This window comes from Clinocottus analis, unplaced genomic scaffold, assembly GCF_023055335.1.
Source record: "Clinocottus analis isolate CAN_PGR_092001 unplaced genomic scaffold, fCliAna1.0.p SCAF_10, whole genome shotgun sequence".
Taxonomy (NCBI): domain Eukaryota; kingdom Metazoa; phylum Chordata; class Actinopteri; order Perciformes; family Cottidae; genus Clinocottus; species Clinocottus analis.
In genome coordinates, this window is record NW_027175821.1 from 7568621 (window position 1) to 7592788 (window position 24168).

General features: G+C 41.8%; 3 protein-coding genes across 3 annotated transcripts in view; all 3 read right to left on the reverse strand.

The window, feature by feature from the left end:
* Positions 1 to 3801, reverse strand: part of znf711 (zinc finger protein 711) — a 6378-nt gene extending 2577 nt beyond the window's left edge. The window contains exons 1-7 of the mRNA XM_068594949.1: positions 3669 to 3801; positions 2458 to 2544; positions 2248 to 2346; positions 927 to 1802; positions 670 to 816; positions 340 to 519; positions 1 to 33 (exon numbers count right to left, since the gene is read on the reverse strand). The exon at positions 1 to 33 is cut by the window's left edge and continues 102 nt beyond it. Coding sequence (XP_068451050.1) covers positions 1 to 33; positions 340 to 519; positions 670 to 816; positions 927 to 1802; positions 2248 to 2326 — 1315 coding nt within the window. The 5' untranslated portion in view covers positions 2327 to 2346; positions 2458 to 2544; positions 3669 to 3801. The remainder of the gene's footprint in view (positions 34 to 339; positions 520 to 669; positions 817 to 926; positions 1803 to 2247; positions 2347 to 2457; positions 2545 to 3668) is intronic.
* A 475-nt stretch (positions 3802 to 4276) lies between these two features.
* zgc:66447 (SLAIN motif-containing protein-like) lies at positions 4277 to 16014 on the reverse strand. The gene is made up of 9 exons (XM_068593462.1): positions 15778 to 16014; positions 14615 to 15267; positions 11318 to 11454; positions 9598 to 9720; positions 7891 to 8031; positions 7466 to 7789; positions 7171 to 7314; positions 5407 to 5692; positions 4277 to 5266 (listed from the first exon to the last, which is right to left on the reverse strand). Exons 2-9 carry the CDS (start codon positions 15256 to 15258, stop codon positions 5212 to 5214), a joined length of 1854 nt encoding a protein of 617 aa, XP_068449563.1. The 5' UTR covers positions 15259 to 15267; positions 15778 to 16014; the 3' UTR covers positions 4277 to 5211.
* Positions 16015 to 18583: 2569 nt separating this feature from the next.
* Positions 18584 to 23744, reverse strand: tmsb1 (thymosin beta 1). Its single transcript, XM_068581194.1, has 9 exons — positions 23542 to 23744; positions 22970 to 23087; positions 22270 to 22301; positions 21857 to 21962; positions 20739 to 20770; positions 20338 to 20440; positions 19721 to 19752; positions 19323 to 19425; positions 18584 to 18935 (listed from the first exon to the last, which is right to left on the reverse strand). The coding sequence occupies exons 1-9, from the start codon at positions 23644 to 23646 to the stop codon at positions 18907 to 18909; spliced, it is 660 nt and encodes a 219-aa protein (XP_068437295.1). The 5' UTR covers positions 23647 to 23744; the 3' UTR covers positions 18584 to 18906.
* Between the last annotated feature and the right edge of the window lie 424 nt (positions 23745 to 24168).

Below are 24168 nucleotides of genomic sequence, written 5' to 3' on the forward strand. Positions count from 1 at the left end.
CAGCTCCATTCTTCACCTGATCAATGGAATTACCTGCACAGACAGTTCAGATTTCATTATCTGCAAAATAAAAGACACTTTTCATACTAAAATGTATTTAAAAATATGCTTAATGCCACTGCCATGTACATGTTTTGACAGCTATGACATTTGCTGCCCAGACATAGACACAGATTTTTTGTTGTTGAGTAAATTATCCAAAAAGAATGCTGTACAGCAGCCTCCTCTTACTGATCTCCTTTCAACAGTCAAAGACTGAATGTTGATGCCTTCTACTTATTACAGCCACACAACCTGTCTGACAAAATGGATTAAAAGCTGTGTCATTAAGGAACATACTAATGTCATCATCGTCATCCTCATCACTGTCATCTTCATCATCATCTTCTTCTTTTGGATGGTTCTTGACTGCCATGTAGACCATCTTGTCACGGCCAACTCCCAGTCTGCCCGATGATGCAGCTTCCAGGTCAGGATGGCCGTTCTGGTAATCATCCTCAGTTATCACCTCTGTTCCACCTGGAAAGGAAGAAAAAAAGACAATTGAATCAAAGCTATGAACTACATTCAGTGTAACGCATCAGTTGCAAATGGTCTAAATGGGTTAATCGGGTGGTATCTACTTGTGTTGTTGAAATTATTTAATTGATTATACTTAAAGTCACTTGCCTAAATCGTCATCCGCTTCAGCTTTAAAAATGTATACTTTGATGACTTCAGAGCCGTCCTCCTCTTTACATTCCTTGTCTTCCATTACCTCAGTGCTGATCTCCAGGGGAGTGTCTCCTATGTCCAGCTTCTCTCCTACCTCATCCACTAAAACAACACAAATATCCATGGTTATCAAAGATCAGCAATAATAAAACATGGCATTGCATACAAAGAATGTTTATAAACCTAAGTTATCATATGGCAAGCGGTCTTACAAGAGATCATGAGGTAATCCTCAGAGCTGCTTCTTGCATCATCATCCTCGTCTGTCTGCAGGGGAACAGACTCAGCTGGCAGCTGTTGGTGGATTATGGTCTCGGAGTTGGCCTCTGTCACCATCAAGCCTTCTGACACAAGCTGGTGGTCTAGAGTGTTGTCCTGGTGCTCAGACAGTAGCTCCGCCACAAACACCTGGTCTGGCATGTCATCATGGTGGTGGTTTGAGTTTTGGATGAGGTCTGAAGTAAGGACATGGTGATGATGGTGATGATGGTGATGGTGATCCAGATCTTCCTCTATTGCAACCTCTGTGCCCAGAATATTATCAGGCATGATTACACTGTGTTCCGAGGACACCATGTCTTCAGTGGTCATTTCAATGGCTTCTACCCCCTGAGACTGCAGACTTTCAACATCAACCTCCAGGCCATCAACAACCTCAGCTTCCAAACCCTCCACTTCCACCTCTTCCTCAAGGCCCTCGACAACGTGAGCTTCCAGGTCCTCAACATCTACCTCAGTTTCCAGGCCCTCCACCATGTGAGCCTCCAGACACTCCACTTCCACCTCATCCTCTAGGTCCTCAACAACATGAGCCTCCAGCTCAACCACATGTGTCTGTAGTCCATCCACCACTTCTGCCTCCAAGCAGTCCACATCTGCATGTAAGCTTTCCACCACCTCAGTCTCCAGTTCCTCGACCACCTCAGTCTCTAGGCCTTGAATCACGTGAGTCTCCAGGCCTTCCACCTCAAGTTCGTGCTCCAGGAGGATGCCCTCGTCCGTCATCACATCAGAGAGAAGCATACCCTCGGGTACAGACACCACAATGTGCTCGCCATCAATGTGAGCCAGGCCTCCCATTCCTGCAACTGTAAACACAAGACACAGAGAGCAGCGCATGACAAAGAGTTTAAAAAAATAAATGACAAGTAAAGCTACAAACTGTTTTGCACATTATAGCTACAGCAAACAAATCGGAGAAGCGTGTCAAATGTTTGTGAAGGTGTATCATCTTCTTGTTGGCATGCTGTGAAGATGTCAGACTGACCTTCCACTGTGACTTTATTATTTAAGTAGAAGATTAACTTAAATGTCATTTACACTGTCAACTTGACAGCTGTGACACTAATAACCTGATTATTAAGTGTAGGTGGTTGTTTATTATCAAGGATACAGAAATTACATGATTTTAGGCATTTACAGTTTGTATGACCTGTAGGCTTTAGCGTTACTTTTACTTGTGGGGTGATGTATCTTGGTTTACATTTTGCATGCTGTGATTATTGGTTCACCGTATCCTATTTGACCACCTACCAAAGTCTTGCATGATCATAGCGTGGGGCATCTTGAGCTCCTGAGTGTGCAGCTCCAACACCCCTCCTCCTTGATCCATGTCTTTACTCTGGAAAAATACTGAAAATTGCAGTGTACACTGTGTTAACTGCTTTATTGACCTTTGTTCATGTGTGTTACTAAAAATGAAAGTAAAAGCATCATCTAACAAGGCCGGTATTTAATACACACCTTCACATTTGATGACAAAACCCTTAGAATACAACCAATAGGATACTTGATGCGCTTCCTTCCATCAAGGTGAATTAATCAATCCATCTGACAAAGAAAACAAATACATCATTGTTACTATTAAGCATTACACTCATGTTAGAAGAGAGAGAAATGAGGTAATGAGTTATTTAGTGACGCTCAAGTGTCGCAACATTACAACACTCAGTATTTCTACATGGGCTCAGGTTTATAATAAGGACACTGGTGCCACCACAAATAGTGGCCCCTGTATGAGAAACCTTCAAACATAAGACAGAGCAACTCCCTCCGTTGCCACTGAGAAAGTGGCCAGTTGTGTTGTTGACCAGTGGCTCCATCCATTGCTTATGAAGAGTACTACATGCAGCGCCAACCTGAGGACATATAGCCAATACACCTGGAGCTGGTTGAGCCTGATGGCTGTAGCCCAGCCGAGACAAAGGGTTGTCCCGCTCAGTGTGCAGGAGGATGAGCTCACAGACAGCGGCTCTGATCGCTTCCTAAAAGATGAGTCCTGCTTGTTTTTATGAGAGGAAGTGCATTGCCGTCACATGACTGCTCCAAATTAGCCAAATATGTAACGTTAATGTCCGCAAAGATCTGCAGTGACGATATGGGTCCCCGATTTCCACGGATATATCGCATTTGGATGCAACTAATACGATGCTGCCACTTTTGTCGTTTAAAAACAGCATCGTACTCCAGACTCTGCATACATCTACACATGCTCCGAGTTTATGGCCGCCAATGAAAGTACCGCAGACGTTATGCAATGCATACCAAGGCGGCTACCGCCCTCCACCCAACAGAGCTAACTAGCAAGCGAGCTAGGGCTGTTTCTCCCAGCGCCATTTTGCTTTAGCATAAAGGCTAATTCAAGGAACGCAACAACCGATCTTATTTAACCCAGGAAACATCAACTACACGCAACGTCACAACACCAGATACAGTCATTCGCACAAGCAACAGCCCATTATGCTTTATGTGATAATTTGTTTTGCATTGTCGCTCTGATCAGCGCCACGACGGCCGGCCGACCGGCTAGCTAGCCTGCTAAGCTAGGCGAAGCCACTCGTGCCGCATTATCTTCCATGTTGTTTTTCCAAAAGGCTGAAAGAGGCCCGCTACGGCCGACTGGGCCCTTGCGTCTTATTCCGCATGCCGTTCTAACCGACTCAAATTAATTTTACCTGATAGCGTCGTCTTCTGACTCTATCGGTGTTTCTCCCCCTTCTCAGTTTTGTCTGTTATTGTTTTGGTTTATTTTTCACGGTAAGCTAAGTGCGGCCTGCAGTTTTGGATCCCCGGGCACCCTTTGCTAGGCCTCGGCCAATCAGCTTGCTTCCTGACAAGCAGAGGGAGGGCGGGGGGCAGACAATGCGTGGCCTCGTTTACCGCTGATCCCTTACTATTTGCGTCATGCATAAGAGAGCAGAGTAACATTAACACAGGCTTTCTTATATCGGGATCATATATATGCACGGTTTTGGGACACATAATTAAAACAGTATCACATCTATAATTATATATACGTTTTTAATGTGGTTGTAAACTGCACTCAGACTTTGTATGCACGGATGAGGCCTGTAGGCCATTTTGTCACAAGGGGTGGGGTAGTCGAGATCTCATTTGTGAGGCGTTTGGTCATGCACCCAGGAAATATCCGGGACTGCTGCTACTGCTTGTGCTACAGATGGTTTGCAGTGACTAAATAGTCTGTAATGCAAACAGACCTCAACTCAGCATGCATGGATTGTATAATAGGTACAAACAGAAATGCTGCAATTATAGTTTCAGGGTAGACTTTATTATTAATTTTCATTCAGCTTCTAATTTTCAGAGGCACTCTGCATGAGTGTGCATAGCTGTCTTAAGGCACAAGGCCTTAGTGCATAACATTTTCTTCATTACAGTGGTATCCAAAAGCACACTCAGAACCAGATATTGATATGCAGTAAAAATGCAGCACCATAACAGTACCTTTAATTACTTAAGATTCTTCTGGAATTAGAAAGAGTTTTGCAGCTAACATGTGCCTTGGCACAAACCATATTTTCCATTTTTTCTTTATTATTTATAAGGGCAGTTTGGTTTACAGGAGTTGCATTGCTGTGTAAGCAAAGAGCAAAACACAAGTACAACATATTTAAAGATAATCACAATGAACCAATCAAACATTCATGAATTCACACAGATCATATTGCAGTTACAGGATAAGGATTTAAAAATAATTTAAAAAAATCAAGCATGCAACATTCAGCACCTTGACCTAGTAGGAATGCACACAGAAAATGAACAAACCACCAATATCTTCATTTAAATTGTCTTCATTTAAATTGTCTTCATATCAATTACATCACAAGAACAGTGATACAACCCTTAATATTCCAGCAGGTTTACACAATTACCATAGAAAAATAAGTAAAATTGACACAAACAAATCTTCTGGAAGCTCAGAGTTGGTCTATATCGCAAGTGGAGTGTGCATGTGTGCCTTCGTGTCTGCCTACACATCCTCTTTGTGTGGGTTGACAATGTTTCATGCGAGGGAAAGAGATAAGTCTTGACTACAAATCCAGTGCAGCCCAGCGCTCCAGTCTGAAATGGGGACCGAAAGGTTGTACAACACAGTTGTGGACACAGTGGCCGTGTTCTTTGAGAGTACTATGAGAGGTAAAGGGAAATGGTCAAGTGAGGATCACAGCAGTGGGCATCCTTCATCACCGGCCAGGCTCAGTAACAGCCATCTTTCCAGGATTCATCTGACATTTTTGTCATGCCAAAAGACCTGTCAATAAAATACAATTAGTCTTCATTCAGGAGCCCAAGTATCAGACTGAATAGCATAAAAGCAAATTCAACATTTTTGAAAGTACATTTTTGTCAATTTCTCAACATTCCTTGACAGCTTTTCATTTGCGCACTCACCTCCTTGGGGGCTGTGAAAGTTTACTCCGGGTAGATGCCTGTCCTCGTCCCACGGCAGCCCTCCCTGCCCCAGCGGAGGCTCTCCCGGGTATGTACGCTCCGCCATTGGCAGAGCCTGGGGACTGGACCCTGCGGCCCCCTCCTGCAGGCGGTGCTTGGACTACAGGCAGACCTCTGGAAGGCTGACGACCAGTTGCCATGGAGCCTAGAGGAGTCACTGCTTTAACTGGAGTCCGGAGGGAAAGAGGTGACTGGCCACTGCCACGCAGACGACTAGAAGCCATACCTTGAGTAGAGGAAAGGCACATTGATACAATATAATCTCAACCAGCTATTTCTTTCAGACAAGGGGACAAAAATACATGTTGTGGATATATACAAAACATAAATGTGCTGTGGTTGAAATCCAACCCCTGTGTGTGGCATGTAGGAGTTGGAGGTAAGCCTGGGAGGAGCAGCATTGAATTATCAAGGATACATTTGGAGGAAACTTGTGAAATAATCATGTAGCGATATCGCTTTTTCGCTTTATTTTCGCCAACTCCAGTGAAACATTTGCCTGACGCCGAGTTGCGAAGGCCAATCAGCGTTGAGCTGCTCCGCCCGGCACCACTGTTGTCTTGCAGTTGCTGAATTCAACTCGCTACTGGTCCGCCTGAAGTAGCGATGGAAGAGGCACTCATTCAGATGCGGGTTGGGCTGTGTGTGCCTATGGACAATATTATGAACCCAGACACACTGGCGTTTGATGTTCCGACATTTGTGGGACTTCAAGAACAAGTATAAAGCAGAACTAGTGGTTATTTCAATGGTGGAGGGCGGAAATGTAACTGTTTTCATGGAGTAAAGCCACGGGAAAGCCAGACCCCCTTTCTGCCACGAAAAAGCGAATTAACAAAATACCATACCACAAGTCAAGCGAGTATACTCGGACGAAAAAAAGTCTTTCTGTGTGAACGCAGTATTAGGGTGAGACGGTCAGGGTTAGATCGATACATCCATTTTGATGCATCAGATATATATCAGATTTCTGATTATATCAGCATGCTAATATCCATCAAAGACTTGCAAGTTGAGTATGTTCAACATTTATATTTAGGATTTCTTTCTTTACATGTGAAAGAAATGAGCAGAGCAAGTTAGGGATATTTTTTTACAATGCCATTCTATTATGCTTTTTCTATTTTTGCTTACTGCATGAGATTTGTAGTGAGCACATGCCAACTGTTTGCAAACATTACTATTTTTGTTGTTGACAGTTGCCCTTTTAATAAATTTTTTTCCTAAACATATACCATGATTTTCTTTTTAACTTTCTGTTTGCATTTGTATTTACTCACCAAAACTCAACGCTAAAACAATTGCAAAGCAAATTAAAAAAACATTTTTGAAACCTGCATTAAATCTATTTTTTTGCTACTAGTCTTAACAGCCTTTTTCGGTGCACCGCGGCTTTTCTTGTCGCATTACTACCATCAGTAGATTAGTGGAATAACGTGACACTTGCCAAGTTAATGTATCATGTCACCCAAGTGCAAGATACAAGAAAACCGTGCTCCAGAGCACTTGTAGTGGTCACATATTCCACAGGGTATCTTTAAGACAATTCTTCAAGATTATTGTTTAAACCTGTGTTCATGCAGAGCTTCAAGAGGTTAAGGAGCTGGGAGAGAAGTGACACAACAAAGGGCAAGGACAACAAGACAAAGGAAGGTGCCCTTATATTGGAGAAAAGGTTAGGAACCAGGAAGAGGGTAGGGTTACCTGTGGAGGGGGAGTGAGTCAGGTGGGACATGCGGTTGCCAGAGCTCTGGAGGTTAGCCTCCATGCTGCGACTGTTTCTGACTGCCTCCAGGGAACGTAGGCTGGTGCGGGGGGCCAGATTAGGCATGCTGTGCCTTAACTCTTCTGTAACCACACATACAATACACATTTAGCAACAACAGTGCATGCGTGTGTCATCACAGCTTTGGTCCAACAAGACTCTCTGATAGTCACTCTGATCTTTTTGACTGAGAGTACTGCGGGTATAAATGCTGAATTATTGACTATAGCCTACCTTCACTCTTGGCAAACTTAAGCAGCTCTGCACTGGGGCCCTGGAGGGATCGTCTGGGTGCTCTTGTGCGTGGAGCCCCGAGTCGGCTGCTGTATTCCTGACCGTGATTGGAGGTGGAGGGGGACAAGCATCGGGGTGAGCCTAACGGCGAAGGGGTGAAGCGATGTCGCCGCTGGGGCATGGAGCAAAAGTCATCCTCTTCGTCCTCCAGGCTATAACTGTCAAATTCCTGATCGCTGTAGGTGCCACCCCGGCACTGCAGCGAGGCTGTGGAGCTGCGGCGCGATGCAGATGCTGAGGTGCAGGCATAATCCTGCCTCAGACCTGACACCAAAGTTATAAAGTTAAAAACAGAATATACAGGCAGCTGTGGAATTTACAATTGGAAAACACGATGACATGTGATGCACAACACCTCTACTCACTCTCTTCCTGTAGGCGAGCCATGATCTGGACATCAGTGAGATCCTGCAGCTTGTAACCCATAGAGATGGAGTCATCGGATGTGCTGAGCTCACTGTCTATGGAGGACTGCGAGCTCAGGGCAGAGTGCATGGTAGTGCCACCTGTAAAAACACAATGGGCAAATGTATTATCTATTAAAGAAGCTGCATCCCACAAATGAATAGGAACAATATTAATCACACTCATAAGGACTCTACTTTAGGCAGAATTATTTCCAATTCTCAAATAAAAGCAGATACTGAAATAATGTCCATGTGGTCTGTTTGAACAAATAAAGGCCTGGGGAACGAACTGTGAAAAAAAAAACTTTTACCAAGACCGGTATTATAATAGTTAGAGGCTCTCCAAATAAGAAATAAACCTGGCCAGGTTAAAACCTGCAAGACATGGCACAGCCACACGATTGAATCAAAGAAAGTTAAAACTAGCTTTCAAACCAAGATTGCTGAACAGAAGAAACAACAGATTTGATACAATGCCCCCTTTTAAAAAAGCATAAAATGAGAAATCCAAATGTTAAACCTGTGTGGACACTGAATTAACAAGATGTCACGCCAACGGGGGTCTGTCTACTCACTAAGCAGAGTAGCACATTACAGTGTTGACACAAAAAAATTGATGAAATATGTTTTTAAAGTTTGGAGTTGTGCGAGGTATAACCCCAAACTCGTCTTAAATTTAGATTTCAGTTTAATAATCACCAGGTGGATACGCATTTTATGTAAACTATCAGACTGAACTGGCCAATATATACAAATTCAAGGTGTGAATATCGACAAATCCTATATAGTACGTTTAAATCAACACACATCTCCACCAGAGTTTACTTTTTAAGCAACATTAGTCTAGAAATGACTGTCTCTGCTGATGATGCACAGGGAAGCTATACGCTAAATTCCCCTGCCAGGCATGTCTGTCTGACTCCAGCCTAACTTTCATACGAATGGGAAATGACATCATCATCCAGGGGCATTTGGTTATATAAAAACTATTGGATTAGATAGGGTCACCAAGCATTTACAAGTTCATGCAAAGTTTGTTATTTACAGGGTATTCAGAATTTTTGGTCTTTGCACAAATTGCCAGGCAATGTGAAACAAGGTGAGGAATAACGAAAGTGCAAAGTAACGAACACTCAACACAAAATCAAGATCAACAGCAAAACACATTTCACACAGGTTAGCATTGACACGAAAAAAATCCCCTTAGGTACAAACATTCCATTATCACTGAGTATCCTCCAAAGTATACCAGTAGGGGGTGCATTCATGTGTATACCATCAGCAACCTTTGTCATGCAAGAAGCTACCAAAATGTCCTAAATTCCCTGCTGTTCAGCAGACCGTGAAGTAGTTTGTGGTACAAGACTCCAGTAATAAAATAAATGGTAAACAAAGGATGCCTAGTAAAAATAGAAAATCAATCTAATTTATGGTATGTTTTGAGAAAAAAAATGCAGTATATGCAACACACAGTAAACTGGGTAAAACATGCAAAAAGGCCAGAATAGTCTTTAGGAATTACCGTTCAGATCCCAAGGGAACAAATTGTTATGCATTAGTGCACACACATAGCAAATGACCTACATCCTCACAATAACTGGAGTCAATCCCACTGTTGTGTTGAGCAGAAAATAAGGAGCACTGTGTGTTAATGCCATGCCATACCTGAGCTGCCACAGGTTAGTAGGGATTTGTTAGTTGATTTGTGGTACCCAGGAGAGATCAGGCCTGAGCCTGTCGAGCCTGCCTCGGCTGATGGGCTACTGTACATGCTCCTCCATCGAGACGCTGCAGGGAACAGGAGAGGAGAGATTAGATATCCTCCGAAAAAAGCCTACACAATTTAAAAATTAAAAAAAGCGATGACAGGCGTCAATGTATTTTTTTGTTTCACTAACACGTGAAATTGTTTTTATGTTAAACTGCTTATGCTGCTATATTAACCCATATTCCCTGGAAGAAGAGATCTTGTATCTGGGTGCAAATCTTCCCACCTGCACCTGCTATTTAACTTCTTGTGGGTGCATAAGCGCAAAGTGTCACAGCAGCTGAGCCAACAACAGTCACACATGACAAGAACATTTTTAACAAAAGGAAGAATCGGACTTTCGGTAAATCATGTTGTCTAGATGATGCAAAGCAACACAATGTGAACATAAAGCACCTCATAACTGCACCCAGGAGGTATATGTTGTGTTGTACTTTTAACAGTTATTTAGACAAAACTATATATAAATAGTTTGGTAAAGGACTTCGATACAATCCAACAATATGTAGATTCATAATTGTACTGTATTTCGTGTTAGAAATAAATTCCATTATGTGACAGCAGCGTTAATGTCAAATAAGATATGAACATACATTTTTTATTTGTTAAATAAAATGCAGAAAATGAATAAACTCCAGTTATCCAATGCCTCCCACATAAATAGAGTTATAACTGACTACTCTGATGTGTGTAGAGGTGCGTGGCTTTTTTTGTAGCAGCTTGGGCATCATTTGCATGTGATTTAATTAAATATACACAATGCATGGCTGTGTGGAATAGCATCAATCAGACAAATTCACCTTTTGAGCCACAGTCCGGCACAGTTTGATGTTCAGGGTAATAACAGGTGCAGGTGTAAATAATGTTTTTGAAAGTTTTGAGAACTAACAGTGGCATATGTATAATTGTGGATATGTACTATAGGGTCAAGTTTAGACAACATCTTTTTTTAAACTCACTTTTTAAAGTCCCCTTCACTCCTAACCGTGAAGTCTCTACGCCAACAGGCAGTTTCATGGCCCGCTGCTGGCGTTTAAAAAGGAGAGCTGACCCGAGAGGAGGGGGGGGGGGGGGGGGGTAATCCAACCCAGTGTGTGACTTCATGTAGTCATTCAGCCCTGGTGTGAATAGTTCTGTTGTTCCGACTCTGCAGTGTGCAGGAAGTCGGAGCTGCGAGCTGGGTAAATAATATATGGGGCCTGTTGGATCCGACACAAACCTCTGTCTACACGTAGAGATGTACACACCATGTACACATTCGCTGAGTGCTCAGGCTTTGTTGTGCAACTGAAACAAACACTGATCGGTGCACACAAAAGCCGTGAGCAGTAAATAAGAAAGCAGATATTACACAGAGGTAGGTGAGACCCCTCACCCTGTACTGAATTAGGTTTCTTGATCTTAAATTTAGGCCAACCACGTCTGGAGGCAGCAACATGTGACGCATAAAATACAAAAATGTGAGTCATATTTTGAAAGCGGTTGTTGCTTCGCATTTCGGATACACTGAAAGATTGTTAATTTGAGGGCTTTTGGGAATTAATACAAATATGACATAGTAAATATTTAAGGAGTTAGAATGCAAAAATGTAAATATATATATATATATTCACATACTCTGGTCTAAGCGGCTGATCAGGGTCCGACAAGCTATTTCTGTCTCTGGGCTGCGATGGTCGAGAGCCTGCCGACACCACTTCAATGGAGACTCTGGGCCTTGATCGTTTACTTGCTTTTTTGGAGACACGTACAACCTGTAAAGAAGAGTGAGACAACAAGAAAACAATGCAAAAGGGTATTAGAAGAGGAACACAGACAAGAAAAAGAGAGTGAAAAGGCAGTTCAGGACCGACACAGTATGCCTAATTTACTTTATCAAACATGCGCGTCAAGATGGAGGTTAGTGTGAATTATTGGACTATAAAGGGTATGCACTTAATAGTATTAAATGGCATGTGCATACATTAACAATGTTTTGAACGCACAACATAGAATAGGTTGGGCTGATCACAAGCATAATTAACTCCCAACCACTGAATGGGACACTGTAGGAAGCAGCAAATAAAAACCTCACAAAAAAACAAACAATACAACCAAACTGGTTTGCTGAATGACATAATCCGATCAAACAGGGAGTGAGCAAATACTTTATGTAATACATCTTTTAACATCTTTATCACAGCTTCAAACTGGTTTTCAAACATGACAAATGCACATTGGCCTCATTTACATCCCCCAAACATATCACGCTCATCCTGTCATTACGGGCCACAGTCAAACGGACAAATCAGAAAAGAAGTACAATTTAAAGTCTAGAGTTATATTTGGAAATAGCTGCCAGAAACCATCACGTCAACAAACGACCAGCCAATGATCGGTTTTCGTGCAGCTACACACGGTCGCCATCTGAACTGCGATGTGTCCAGTGTTTCCCCAGTGAGAGCAAACAGCCATCAGTTCACCACAGGCTTTGAACCGGCAGTCACATTGGCGGTTCCCCTTACATTGGACACACAAAAGATCCGGACTGACTGGTTCTGAGCCAATCAACGACAAAATCAGCTTTCCATTGGTTAAACACGAAAGCACCCATTTCCCACTGGAATGAGCAACAAAACAGAGAGCAATATCCAGGTCACACATCCTGCCAGAGAGCACAGCTTCTCAGTGTGTTTGATTTCTGCTAAATCAATACTAAAAAAAAAGTTAATAAAACAGAGCACAATGTTTTTTATAAATAACATTAAAGAAATAAGTAGAGTAGCATATGTAGATGAAGTATACAGTTATTTTTGTATGTTCTATACTTTTGCAGTTAGTCTATACTAATTTCAAACAAACCCTACAGTACTGATCTTGCAGTTATCGTACAACCGGTGTTCTTCCTTTCATTATGAAACCGAGCAGCGCCCCATTTGCATTCAACCACAGAGGCAAGATGGATAACTTATGTCGATGCTGCAAAGTTAGGTTTTGCTCGACTGTTTTACTGTGAGGAGAGAACTATTCAGAGGTTTTAAGTATAGGCTTGTGTGTGATTAAAAACATCCAACAGGAAAATGACCATGATTTAAGAACAAAATGGAAATGGACACTTCGAATTGACCCGGTGGGGTTAAAACATTTTTCTGCCGGGTCCAATCAAGACTGAGAACTATTTTTAACAGTGCAAATACTCTGCCAATGCAGTCTATTTTTTCTCTCAAAAACGCACAAGAACTCCTGCGGTTGTTCTCAGCTCCAGTGTTTCTGTCCCGGTTTCAGTCTGGTCACACAGGGGGGCCTCAGATCACATGCTGTGCAATCCCACTCAAAGCAGTTTAGCCATGCGGCAGCATCCAGCCCAGAGCAGATGAGATTATGCCGCCGTTAGGATTACAGGATTTTTGGGCTATGATAACCTCCCAAAGCACATATGGTATGGCTAATAATGTGAAACTGAACATAAGTCGTGAATGGTCTGACAGTTAAGCTGCTAAAGTAACCACCGGGAACACAATATGGTACCCGTTAGAGGCAGCTCACCATGCACAGCATAAGTAAACATGAAACATGAATTTTGGCATGATATTAACACAGATTATTTTGTAATTAACCCTCTATAACTAGTCATTTTGGGGATATTCTGCAAATTAAACTGGAGGAAATGAGCAAAGTTCATCTTGTCCAACAACAAACAGGCTTTTGATAAGCTTCAACCTGACCTGCATTCAGGAATGTACTAATGCAGATATTAGTACATTTTGTAACGAGGCTTAGTGAATGTAGAACTAACTAGTCAACAATATTAGCAATTATTCTCATATTTTTTTCCATAGATTTTCAACTAAAAACAGCTTGATATAACACTTCTGGTACTGCAATCCTTTTCATTCATGCTTGCTTTGTAGAGTTCTCCTTGCTTGGACCCCTGGAGTCTTCGAAACTTGGCCTTCATTTTGAGCTCAACTTCACACACTTACGGTTTTATGACTGCATTTGCACAGTTGTGACGTTAATGTGGTAACAAAATCCGTCCACAGAAATATAAACCGAGTACTAAAAAAAAAACACTCCTTTAGTAGTCCTGCGTCAGTGGGTGTCTCCTGGACGATAACACACCCACACAGAGACTCACAAGGCGAAAACAATACCAGTGTCTGTCGCGTCTGGTACAAAAAAAACAACTTTTGTGTTCTTCATTACCTGCCAAACAGGTCGCACATAGATCACGCCTGTTTACCCAGGTTAGACAGCGCAAAGTCAATTTTATGGGACAACCAAACGCCTCTCCTTTTGTTAGCACATCAAAGGCTTCTAAACTTATTCTCTCCGGAAGGCTGCTCATTTCTTTTACTCCTTGTCAGTCTCGTGCTTTTCGTCTTTTTTTTCTCCTCCATCAACACAATGTCCTTATGAGTACAGTTAATATCCAGATTTAGTGGTCAAAATGTTTGCCACAGTTAAGCAAAGCTTTGAAAGTACAAGAAAATAATCTTCTTGAGTCTGTGGCTGAAGGGAAAAATGTAGATTGTCTTGGCCTTGAATTACTGAATTTTAAATCCAAATAACCTACTTCTAAAGAACAGTGCATACTCACTTCCTGTGGGGGAGTAACACTTAAAAAGTCAGAGGTTAAAAATTAAAGAGGGCAAGTGATTCATCTGGCTGAAGGGGCTCCTCTACCTATAAACAAGCAAACTTAAATTATGGCATTGCTGGGGCCTGTGCTGCCAGAAATGTGCTTCCTCTAAAGATACCGCTTCTTCTTATTATGATTGACTTCTCTCGCATGTCTGCAAATGTAAAGATCCAGCTCACTGATCAGTCCAGCGTCTCACTCCATCCCACTTGTTTGGATAACCCAAACAAGTGGGATCGAGTGAGGCTATGGAAACATGACCAGAGACAAGCGGTTCAGATAACAAAACATACCATCTGTCATCGTCCTCGACGTCTGCAGACTCATCCTCTAAATCTAGGACATCCACTTCATCCAGTGCAGTTTGGTCCACCCCTGAGTTGCTCTCTGCAAGGGTCTCTGACTCGTAACTTTCCTGAGAAGGGCTCTCTGGGGTTTGGGCCGCTCCGTTGCTGCTGGTCAAGGTGAGAAAACCCCCACATGGACCGCGGTCCTCCTCTTCATCGTCATCTTCCTCCAGCCTGTTGGCCCTCGGCAGGGGGGACATGTCTTCACCACTGCTGCTGTCCTGAGTGGGTGACAGCTCAAAGTCTGCTCTGCCCGGCTCGCCGCCGTGCTCCAATCTGAGGGGGGAGTTGGTCACCTCCTCACAAGTCAGCCTCTCATTGATGTACACAGCGTCTGTGAGGTTGCTGTTGTCGCTGGCTCCTCTGTGGACGATAGTCTTGCTCCCCCTGTTGCGCAGGGTCTCGTTCTGGACCTCCAACCTACGAACAAGCTCCTGCAGCTTTCGCACCTCCTCCAGCTCCCCCCCTACCAGGTCCAGACCACCCTCTCCTTCCTCCTCCTCGCACCCAGGCTCGGAGCTCTCGTTGAGGCCAGTGGGACTGCCATTGTCAGCCTGGAGGACCATGCTGGCACTGTCCGGGACCACCATGCTCCTTCTCTAATGGGAGGAAGAGTAAGATTATAATCTACACCATGACAATACATGCCTCCATATTAAAGCATCAGCACCAAGCTTCATTACTCAGGCTCATGGTGTGTGGCTGACTCCACCTTTTAGTGAATGGGGACTCGTAAAACAGCAACGTAACACATGGTTACTGCAGCAAAACAAACATATCCATCTTATGTAAATACTTCGTTCACATGCGGAACTTTGGACGTGAATCACACAGAGTAGCTCTGGTATCAGTCCGCCACTTTAGGTTACATTAACTAACACGAGGCGATGTCAGCCAACACTCGTTTTACATGTATTTACATTCTATCTCTCTCCCTCTCTTCATCACGTTTCTAAGTCTGAAGCTTTAATTTTCCTGGCAAGAAGCTACATAAGGACCATTAAACCCAGCCCCGAGCTGAAGACTTGCAGCAGCTACATCGTAGTATATCATGTAATATCAAGTTAACGTGAGCTCGGCTAGCATGCTAACAGCAATAACAAGCGTACCGGTGAGTGAGCCGTGTTGTTTCGTCCCAGCGAGCCCGCCACTTGGAGCTCAAACCCCTCTGAGCACCAGCCTCTGCATGGATGGAGCAGCTAATCACCTCCACCTGAGACGGTCCCCGCCTCGGCAATGGTCGTCAACACAGCGGGAAGAATCTCAATTAGCTAGTTCATGTTTTCTTGACGCTCGAGCATCACCGATGGCGTCCATCGCATCGCTCACAGCTAACGTTAACTAGCTTGTTGATGGACTTTAGTTAGCCCAATGAACAGACCAGCAGCGCTCGCCCCGCCCTCTGTGGAGTTGCTGTTATTTGGCGCCGCCTTTGGGAAAGATGTGGTACTGCCGTGTCATAGTTTGTATCCAGTACTGTCGCCGTTGGATGTCGCTGTTTACACAATTCACACCATTACAATTGATTTTAAGTGATTTCATACTAATGTTTTAGTTGTTTTGCAATGGTAGTCAATTATGTCTTCACTATGCTGAAAAGAGAATGGCAAATTTGTTCTGTATACGTTTTGTTGGACAAAGGTCATTTAGACATTCTCCATAACTCGTCACTTTCAAAACAGCACTTAAAACCCATTTTTTAAACCTGTTTTTGATTTTTCACTATTGTCATCTTTCTTGCTGCCTCTATTGTTTGTCTTTGCCATGTAAAGTGCCTTGAGTACCTTTTAAAGTGCTGTACAAATATAATGTATTATTATTATGCAAGTAATCATGCTAATTAAATAACCTCTATAACTTGTTTTGCAAGAAACAATAATCATGTGCACTTTAATTGAAGACAGCATCCAATACAAATATAGGCAGGGAAGTCAATAACCACTAACCTTGTGACAATGCAATCTACAAATAAGTGTTTTTTTTTGTATATGGCTTTAAAATATTTTTTAAGGACGCTGAATAAAATCATAAGTCTGTGTCTACCTCCTATCATTTAGTCATGCTCTTTCTCTTCTGTTGTTGCAATGTCTCTGTCATGGTGCACAGACATGACTGACACTGAAAGACCATTGTAAAAAAAAAAACAATATGCAAACCATCCCTTTTTTGCAGATTCATAAAAGCGATCATCTCCTTAAATTTGTATTCATGAGCTTTACAGCTTCCTTACAACAGAAGGGAATTTGTAAATCTCGATTAGTCTTTGTAATTTTGGTAACATAATTCTAACCAAAGACAATTACAATAGATGGTAGAAAGTATGTCTTCTCTCTCTAGTACTTGCATGCTGTTGTATGAGCATGTTTCAACAGGCTTGCTGTGGAAAAGCACAACCTGCACCATCGAGAAAATCAACTTAAAACGGCCATAGGGTCAGAGTTAAGCAATCCACACCCAGTATGGATGATGAGTCCTCAACACAAGTTCATTTTGCAACGATACAATAATAATGCTAACATTTTGCACCACACGACTTTTTAAAAAAACATATTAAAACTCAATGTTCCAAAGATATTTCATGGCAATGTGGAATGTACAACATCTGTAGAGGATCCACTCCCTTTTTTCCAGCAGGCTTAGACCTGTTCTACTCTAGATGGAAGCGGTTTTGACTGAGAAGAATCACTCAACGATTCAAAATTACCTTTAAATATATGTTGTTCAAATGAAGCCAAGACAAACCGGCTATGCATGCTCACAAATAAGGGCTTTAGTTTTATTATTGAAAAATTAAACTTGAATATTGCAACATACTTATTTAAGATCATTTTCTTCTCAGCCAAACATGATCAAGTAACAGGAGTGTGAGAGTTTCCATTTCCAATATGTTGTTGGTTAGAAAATAACCTGACTTTTGCTCATAGTGTCACATGCGGAAATAGTTCACTGAGACCTTCATTGCCTACTGTCTTGCGTTTCCATCGTTCCCATATTGTGCACACTGGAACACTATTGTTCACAAAACTATCATACTGTATAAGAATGACAATTCTACTTTTAACCTTATGGCTTCTAATATTTAAAATATGCACATTATTAAATGCCACTCTACAGATTATGGATTTAAATTGGTATTCAGTTTTATGTTGGAAGACTGTCATGTCATAACCTTCTCCTCAGGCGATGATTTTATTTGTTTAATATCATTCATTCAATGTGTCCTAGTTTATTTTGAAATACTTCTCTCATCTCACACTGACTGCTCGTGTGCGTTTCATTTCCTCTGAGATTGAATAGAGCTGCACAAACAACTGGTACAGCTTAAATGTCAGACCAGTGCAATGAGCTTCGTATAATTACAACATGGCTGCTACACAAATGAATAATGTTTAACTTCTCTCCATGTTACCAGCACCCAGAGCTCCACACTTATTTTCCAGCAGTGGTCCACCAGTTGACAAAACTTTCTCCGGCTCTGTGGTTCAAACTACAGATTGTACTTCTGTAGTTTTTGTATGACTGCTTGGCGAGAGGGGCAGAGCAAAGCCTAGCGCTGGAATCGGTCATTCAGGGCTGGTCTACTTAGTACATGAGCCAGAATACACTGTGGAGGAATGACAGAGTACGGAAGAGGAAGAGGCCGAGTCACGCGGTGGCCTTCGACTGCATGGACAGCCCAGTTCTAGGAAACTACCATATTTTCAGCAATGGAATACTTAAGCAACAACATTACTTCTGGCTTGAGGTCTGGAATATTTATTGCAATAACTTAAATTACTATTTTTATTATTTTGGTTTGCTAGTCATGTTCGACAATTATTTAAACCATATGCAGCACTAACATTAGAAATACATTTGTCATGAGAAAATCTGTTCAAATACTCTTAAAAAGAAAGACTTGATGTTACTCAAACATTTTTGATACATGTTTATTAAGAAGAAAAAAAACATCTCATGTGTTATTTGTCATTACACTTTCTGAACGTTAACAATGCCTTATCTTATATGGCTTCCCAATAACACCACCATTTTTTTGTGGTTTTCTGTTTAGCCCTTTTCAAACAGCATGGAAAAACATCGACATGGGATTACAGATTTTAACCGTGTAGCATCAGCCTAAACACCATTTCTAATCAAACATGGTGGCACAGAAAACAGGCAGAGATGCTAGAAAAGATTACAAATAAGAAGAGCAGGGAACAGGGCCGGTGTGCATAATCATGGTAGGTGTGTTTCAGTTACTTGGCGCTCTTCTCTTTTGCCATATCTGTGTGATCATAAGAGAGAGACAGATGAGGTGATCAACCTATAACTGATCCGGATGACCGGGCAAAAGACAAACCAATATAGCATGGTGTTTAAACATTAAAAGAGAAGCACTGTTTTAAAATGAAAGCTAAAGGAGGCCGAGATATCACACATTTCAGTTTCTAGTATGGTGGCAAACTCCCAAAACACTGGATCCTTAAATTTCCCATCATGCAAAAAAACGCTCCATGAAAAGTTAACTTAACTCTGTGTGTAAAATCTATGAAGTGCACCTTTAATGTCCGTCTGTCCATTACTTTACTTCAGCAGCAGTGCACAACACAAAGCCGAACAAGAACTGAGGAAACATGATCAAGGGTGGAGCAGATAGATTTTAAACACCTACCTTCTTTAGTTGGAAGAAGGTTTTTTTCTGTTGTTTCAGCCTTCTTAAGCATTTTTGTCTGGAAACCCTCTACACTCTTATTGAGTTCCTCTTTCTGAGCTTGCTAATGGAAAAAAAAATAAATGATTGAAATCAAAACACAGACTTTGATAATGAAAATGATAAAATGTTTAGAGAATGCACGAGAAAGAATAAACACACATCCCATCATTTCATCACTGGAGGTGCAGTATGAAATCAAGCTCCACCTCAGTTTAAAAAGACAGTACCGGGCTGAACTCTGGAGTTGTGTCAGCAAGGCAGAGATAATGGACAGGTTGTCTTATTGAAAAAAAGAGCAGCTAACAGCAAAAGGACTGAATGAAAGCAATCATGGCAGGTAGGTTTTAGGTACTTACCTCTTCGATGGCTTTCTTCTCCTGTTCAATTACTGTGTGATCACAAGAGAGAAAAAGATGAGGGGACCAATGTATAACTGGGCCGTAGGTTCATCACAAAACAGTGCTAATTACATGACAGAACCAGAAAACAAGTATTCATTCGATTGGGACAGTCTCATTTGTTATAACAATACTCCTTGAGCTTTAACCCGCTTTCTCATACATCCAGTGCACAGAGGATTGTGGGTCAGAATAGCCATGTACCAGTTAAAAACACCTGATTTAGTGCTTTGGTTCCGCCACACTAACATAAAGGCCAGGACTGTTTGCCACACTTCAACTTATCTAAAGCACTTTTATCTAAAGCATCAATGTCAATTATTCTAGTGGGGCAGTGGGGCACCTCTCCACCATATTGAAATCATAATTGTCAACAATCAATTATGATTTTTTCAATAAAGTGTCAAATATTCTACATGGCGTGTCAAATTTGAATATGCAATAACTAGTGAACAGATAGTTCTGTTTGCCATACTTTAACCTAAACTGTTCCTGCCGTTTCGTGTCAGTTTAGCATGAAGCAGCACAAGCTCTCAGGAGGAAACCTGGTTTCAGAGCGGATCAGCTAGACCTACCTTTTGCAGTTGGAAGAGGGTTTTTTTCCTCCGTTTTGGTCGTCTTGAGCTTGCGTGTATCGTAGTGCGCCAGCTCCGAATTCTTTTGATCATTCTTAGCTTGCTAAAAAAAAAAAAGAAAAAAAAAGGGGGAAGACAAAGAGGTTAAAAACACGGATACAAAAATGAATATATGATAACATCTTTAGAGAACGTCAACACACATCCCATCATTTCATCAGTGGAGGTGCAGTATGAAATCAAGCTCCACCTCAGTTTAAAAAGACAGTACTGGGCTGAACTCTGGAGTTGTGTCAGCAAGGCAGAGATAATGGACAGGTTGTCTTATTGAAAAAAAAGAGCAGCTAACAGCAAAAGGACTGAATGAAAGCAATCATGGCAGGTAGGTTTTAGGTACTTACCTCTTCGATGGCTTCCTTCTCCTGTTCAATTACTGTGTGATCACAAGAGAGACAAAGATGAGGGGACCAATGTATAACTGGGCCGTAGGTTCATCACAAAACAGTGCTAATTACATGAGAGAACAAGAAAACAAGTATTCATTCGATTGGGACAGACATTATATATTATAACAATACTCCTTGAGCTTTGACCCGCTTTCTCATACATCCAGTGCACAGAGGATTGTGGGTCAGAATAGCAATGTACCAGTTAAAAACACCTGATTTAGTGCTTTGGTTCCGCCGCACTGACAAAAGGCCAGGACTATTTGCCACACTTCAACTTATCTAAAGCACTTTTATCTAAAGCATCAGTGTCAAATTTGAATATGCAGTAACCAGTTCAACTCTGAACACACAAGGAGATAAACAATGGATTATGTCAAAGTTACACTGTTGAGAACAATGTCAAGTAACTTTGTAATAAGTACACCAAGAAAGAGGATGTCTTGAATGTTCATTTTCAGTGAGGGCTGAGCTCCAAAAACACTGGATCCTCCCATTTCCCATAATGCAACTCAATGACATCTTGTCTTAGTGTAATGGAAACTTTCTCTGGAACTCCACATTCCCAGTTTCTGACACAAGCTTTCTGTGAATTATTTGTCGTCTTCCGGCCTAAACCTCTATTTCAGATTACATCACTCTGATGTCAGATTAAGACAGCTCTCTTCAGGGCCATACAAGACCGTATACAATTGTTATACAGGCTGTCTAGTAATGTAGAATGTATCAAGGCGTGGCACAGATATTTCAGTAAAACCAAATTACAATTTCAGAAGAAACTGATTTTAACAAAGCAGGTTTCTCCTTCCGTTACAACATACCATAGCCCCTAGAACCTCCCCCTCCCCCATCCAAAAAAAAAAAAGCCCAGGAAACGCTAACATGCAAAAAAAAACCAAACAAAACAGTAGTATACAAACATTTTCACAAGTTGGAGAGTACGCTCCATGAAAAGACTTTAATGTAATGTCTGTCTGTTTATTACTTCAGCAGCAGTGCACAACACAAAGCCGCCGAACAAGAACTGAGGAAACATGATCAAGGGCGGAGCAGATAAGATTTTAAACACCTACCTTCTTTAGTTGGAAGAGGGTTTTTTTCTGTTGTTTCTGCCTTCTTGAGCTCACTTTCCTTCTTGAACTCCCCCAACTTCTTATTGAGTTGCTCTTTCTGAGCATCCTAATGGGGGAAAAAAAATAATGACAAAGAACAAAAAAAAATAAATATTGAAATCAAAAACTTTGAAAATTAAAATGATAAAATGTTTAGAGAATGCACAAGAAAGAATAAACACACATCCTATCATCACTGGAGGTGCAGTATGAAATCAAGCTCCACCTCAGTTTAAAAAGACAGTACTGGGCTGAACTCTGGAGTTGTGTCAGCAAGGCAGAGATAATGGACAGGTTGTCTAATTGGAGGATGAGCAGCCAACAGCAAAGGACTGAATGAAAGCAATCATGGCACGTAGGTTTTAGGTACTTACCTCTTCGATGGCTTTCTTCTCCGCTTCAATATCTATGTGATCACAAGAGAGACAAAGATGAGGGGACCAATGTGTAACTGGGCCGTAGGTTCATCAAAGAGGAGTGCTAATTAGATGACAGAACAGCGAAATAATAATTTTAAGACCCAAGCTGATATCTACCTCCCCCCACAACCTTATACCAAGCCCTTACCTTAAATTAGATTTACGTTATTGGGGATGAGCATTTCATTTCCAAAAGTATAGAGAGTCCCAACAACGCAACTGTGTTAGCAGATTCATGTCCCCACAAGATGAGTACAATACGCCCACAGTTTAAACTCTCCTCTTCCTGCTTATCTGAGGTGAGGCCTTTTTATTGTGCAGTATTTTGTCTGGGTCACTGATTTATTGCTCAAATAAAAACGGACAACAATTAGTTGTGGTTTCACTCCACGAATGAATAGCATGCAGCTCCATCTGCCCTATAGCCTCTTAAGGAAGACAGTAATCTTTTGATACACGTTTCTTTGAACAGGTTGGCATTAAACAGAACAAGGACAAAGGATCAGGTAGCTGGGTGTGCACCTGCAGTTAATCAGTAGAGCAATGTTTGCAGTTGCCTTTCATGAAGATAGGCAGGAAAGAGTTGAGCTGTGACGAACAAGGAGCTGAGGAAAAGGTGAAACCTGGCACAAGGGCGGGTTCTCTGAACACGTACCCTCGGCCGTTGGAAGAGTGTTTCCTTCTGGCACTTCAGTCCTCTTGAGACTATTTCTGTTGAATTTCTGCACCCCCTCAGCGACTTGACATTTGGTGGTCATTTTGTATGAGTCGACCTGGAGAAAAGTGTGTGAGAAAGCAAAAAAACACGATTCCATTATCATTTCATCACTAAAGACGTTGCCAGCTGTCTTCAGTCCCACACAGATTTGCAAATTAAACCCGACATCGGTTTAAAAAAGAAGGGGGAAAAAAAGGGCACTACTTGGCTGAACTCTGGAACTACATCAACCAGTCACCAAAAATAACATAACTTCCCTGCTCGTGATTAACAAACGCCTGCAAGAAAACAGCTTGCGAGCAGAACTCCTATCAGACCACACCCCACAGAATAATGGAGGAAAAGTTTGTCGAGGAAATTGTTTGGCCTGTAGCACAAATGTTGACTAACACTTAACTTTAAAAAACAAAACAATAACTACATTTCCTTGACATTAATGTTTGCGTTACATTACAACGCTTTTTAAAGGGTTCGAGCTGATAAACAGCGATAACTCAGAATGGCTGTACCTGGTGAAGAAGTGCGCAGCGTCCTTTGCAGGTAAAATGCGTCTGTGCAATATGTCCAGAGCCAACGCTTAAAGTAGAGGAACCCGCCCTTCTGCACGCCAACATGGACACCAATGCTTTGGCTCCTATTGGCTCCCAAAGCTCAGTGGACGAATTTTGATTGGTCAATCGTGGTGTCTGGGCATAGTCGACAGCTGCCCGTACTTGTTGAGGAATGTTGCAATCGTTCCTCCCCTTACCTGCGTAGAGTAACGCTGAACCTCCATTATGGTGGATGTGGCTGTTTTTATTTGTATTTCACGCGCTCCACACACCATCTAGTGGACGGCTTGTGACACGACATGGTTTGACAAAAATCGATAAAAGATTTACGAAAACATCAAGAATATCACACAACTTTTGAAATGCACGCGATTAATTTATAAATACACTTTGATAGAGAGACAAGCCTGTATTCTGCAATTATTAGTATGATGATGTTATCCCCTGTTGATTTCTGTGGTGGACATTTTCTTATTATCCGTCTCGGGCGTAAATCTTTTTAAACTGAAATAAGGAATACTGAGAAAACAGAACATGGCTTTGTTGGTTGGATAATTTGCTGCAGCAAAGGTTCAATGATGGTGA

Excerpts from the sequence above, each read along its gene's own strand:
- zgc:66447 (XM_068593462.1), bottom strand. The coding sequence starts at position 15,258 with ATGGTGGTCCCGGACAGTGCCAGCATGGTCCTCCAGGCTGACAATGGC. Across the intron at positions 7,790-7,890 it reads GGCTCGCCTACAGGAAGAGA|GTCTGAGGCAGGATTATGCC; the intron begins GTGAGTAGAGGT and ends CTTTGGTGTCAG. Across the intron at positions 7,315-7,465 it reads TAAGTTTGCCAAGAGTGAAG|AAGAGTTAAGGCACAGCATG; the intron begins GTAGGCTATAGT and ends GTGTGGTTACAG.
- tmsb1 (XM_068581194.1), bottom strand. The coding sequence starts at position 23,646 with ATGTTGGCGTGCAGAAGGGCGGGTTCCTCTACTTTAAGCGTTGGCTCT. Across the intron at positions 22,302-22,969 it reads CACTCTTCCAACGGCCGAGG|ATATTGAAGCGGAGAAGAAA; the intron begins GTACGTGTTCAG and ends GTGATCACATAG. Across the intron at positions 21,963-22,269 it reads AGAAGAAAGCCATCGAAGAG|GATGCTCAGAAAGAGCAACT; the intron begins GTAAGTACCTAA and ends TTCCCCCATTAG.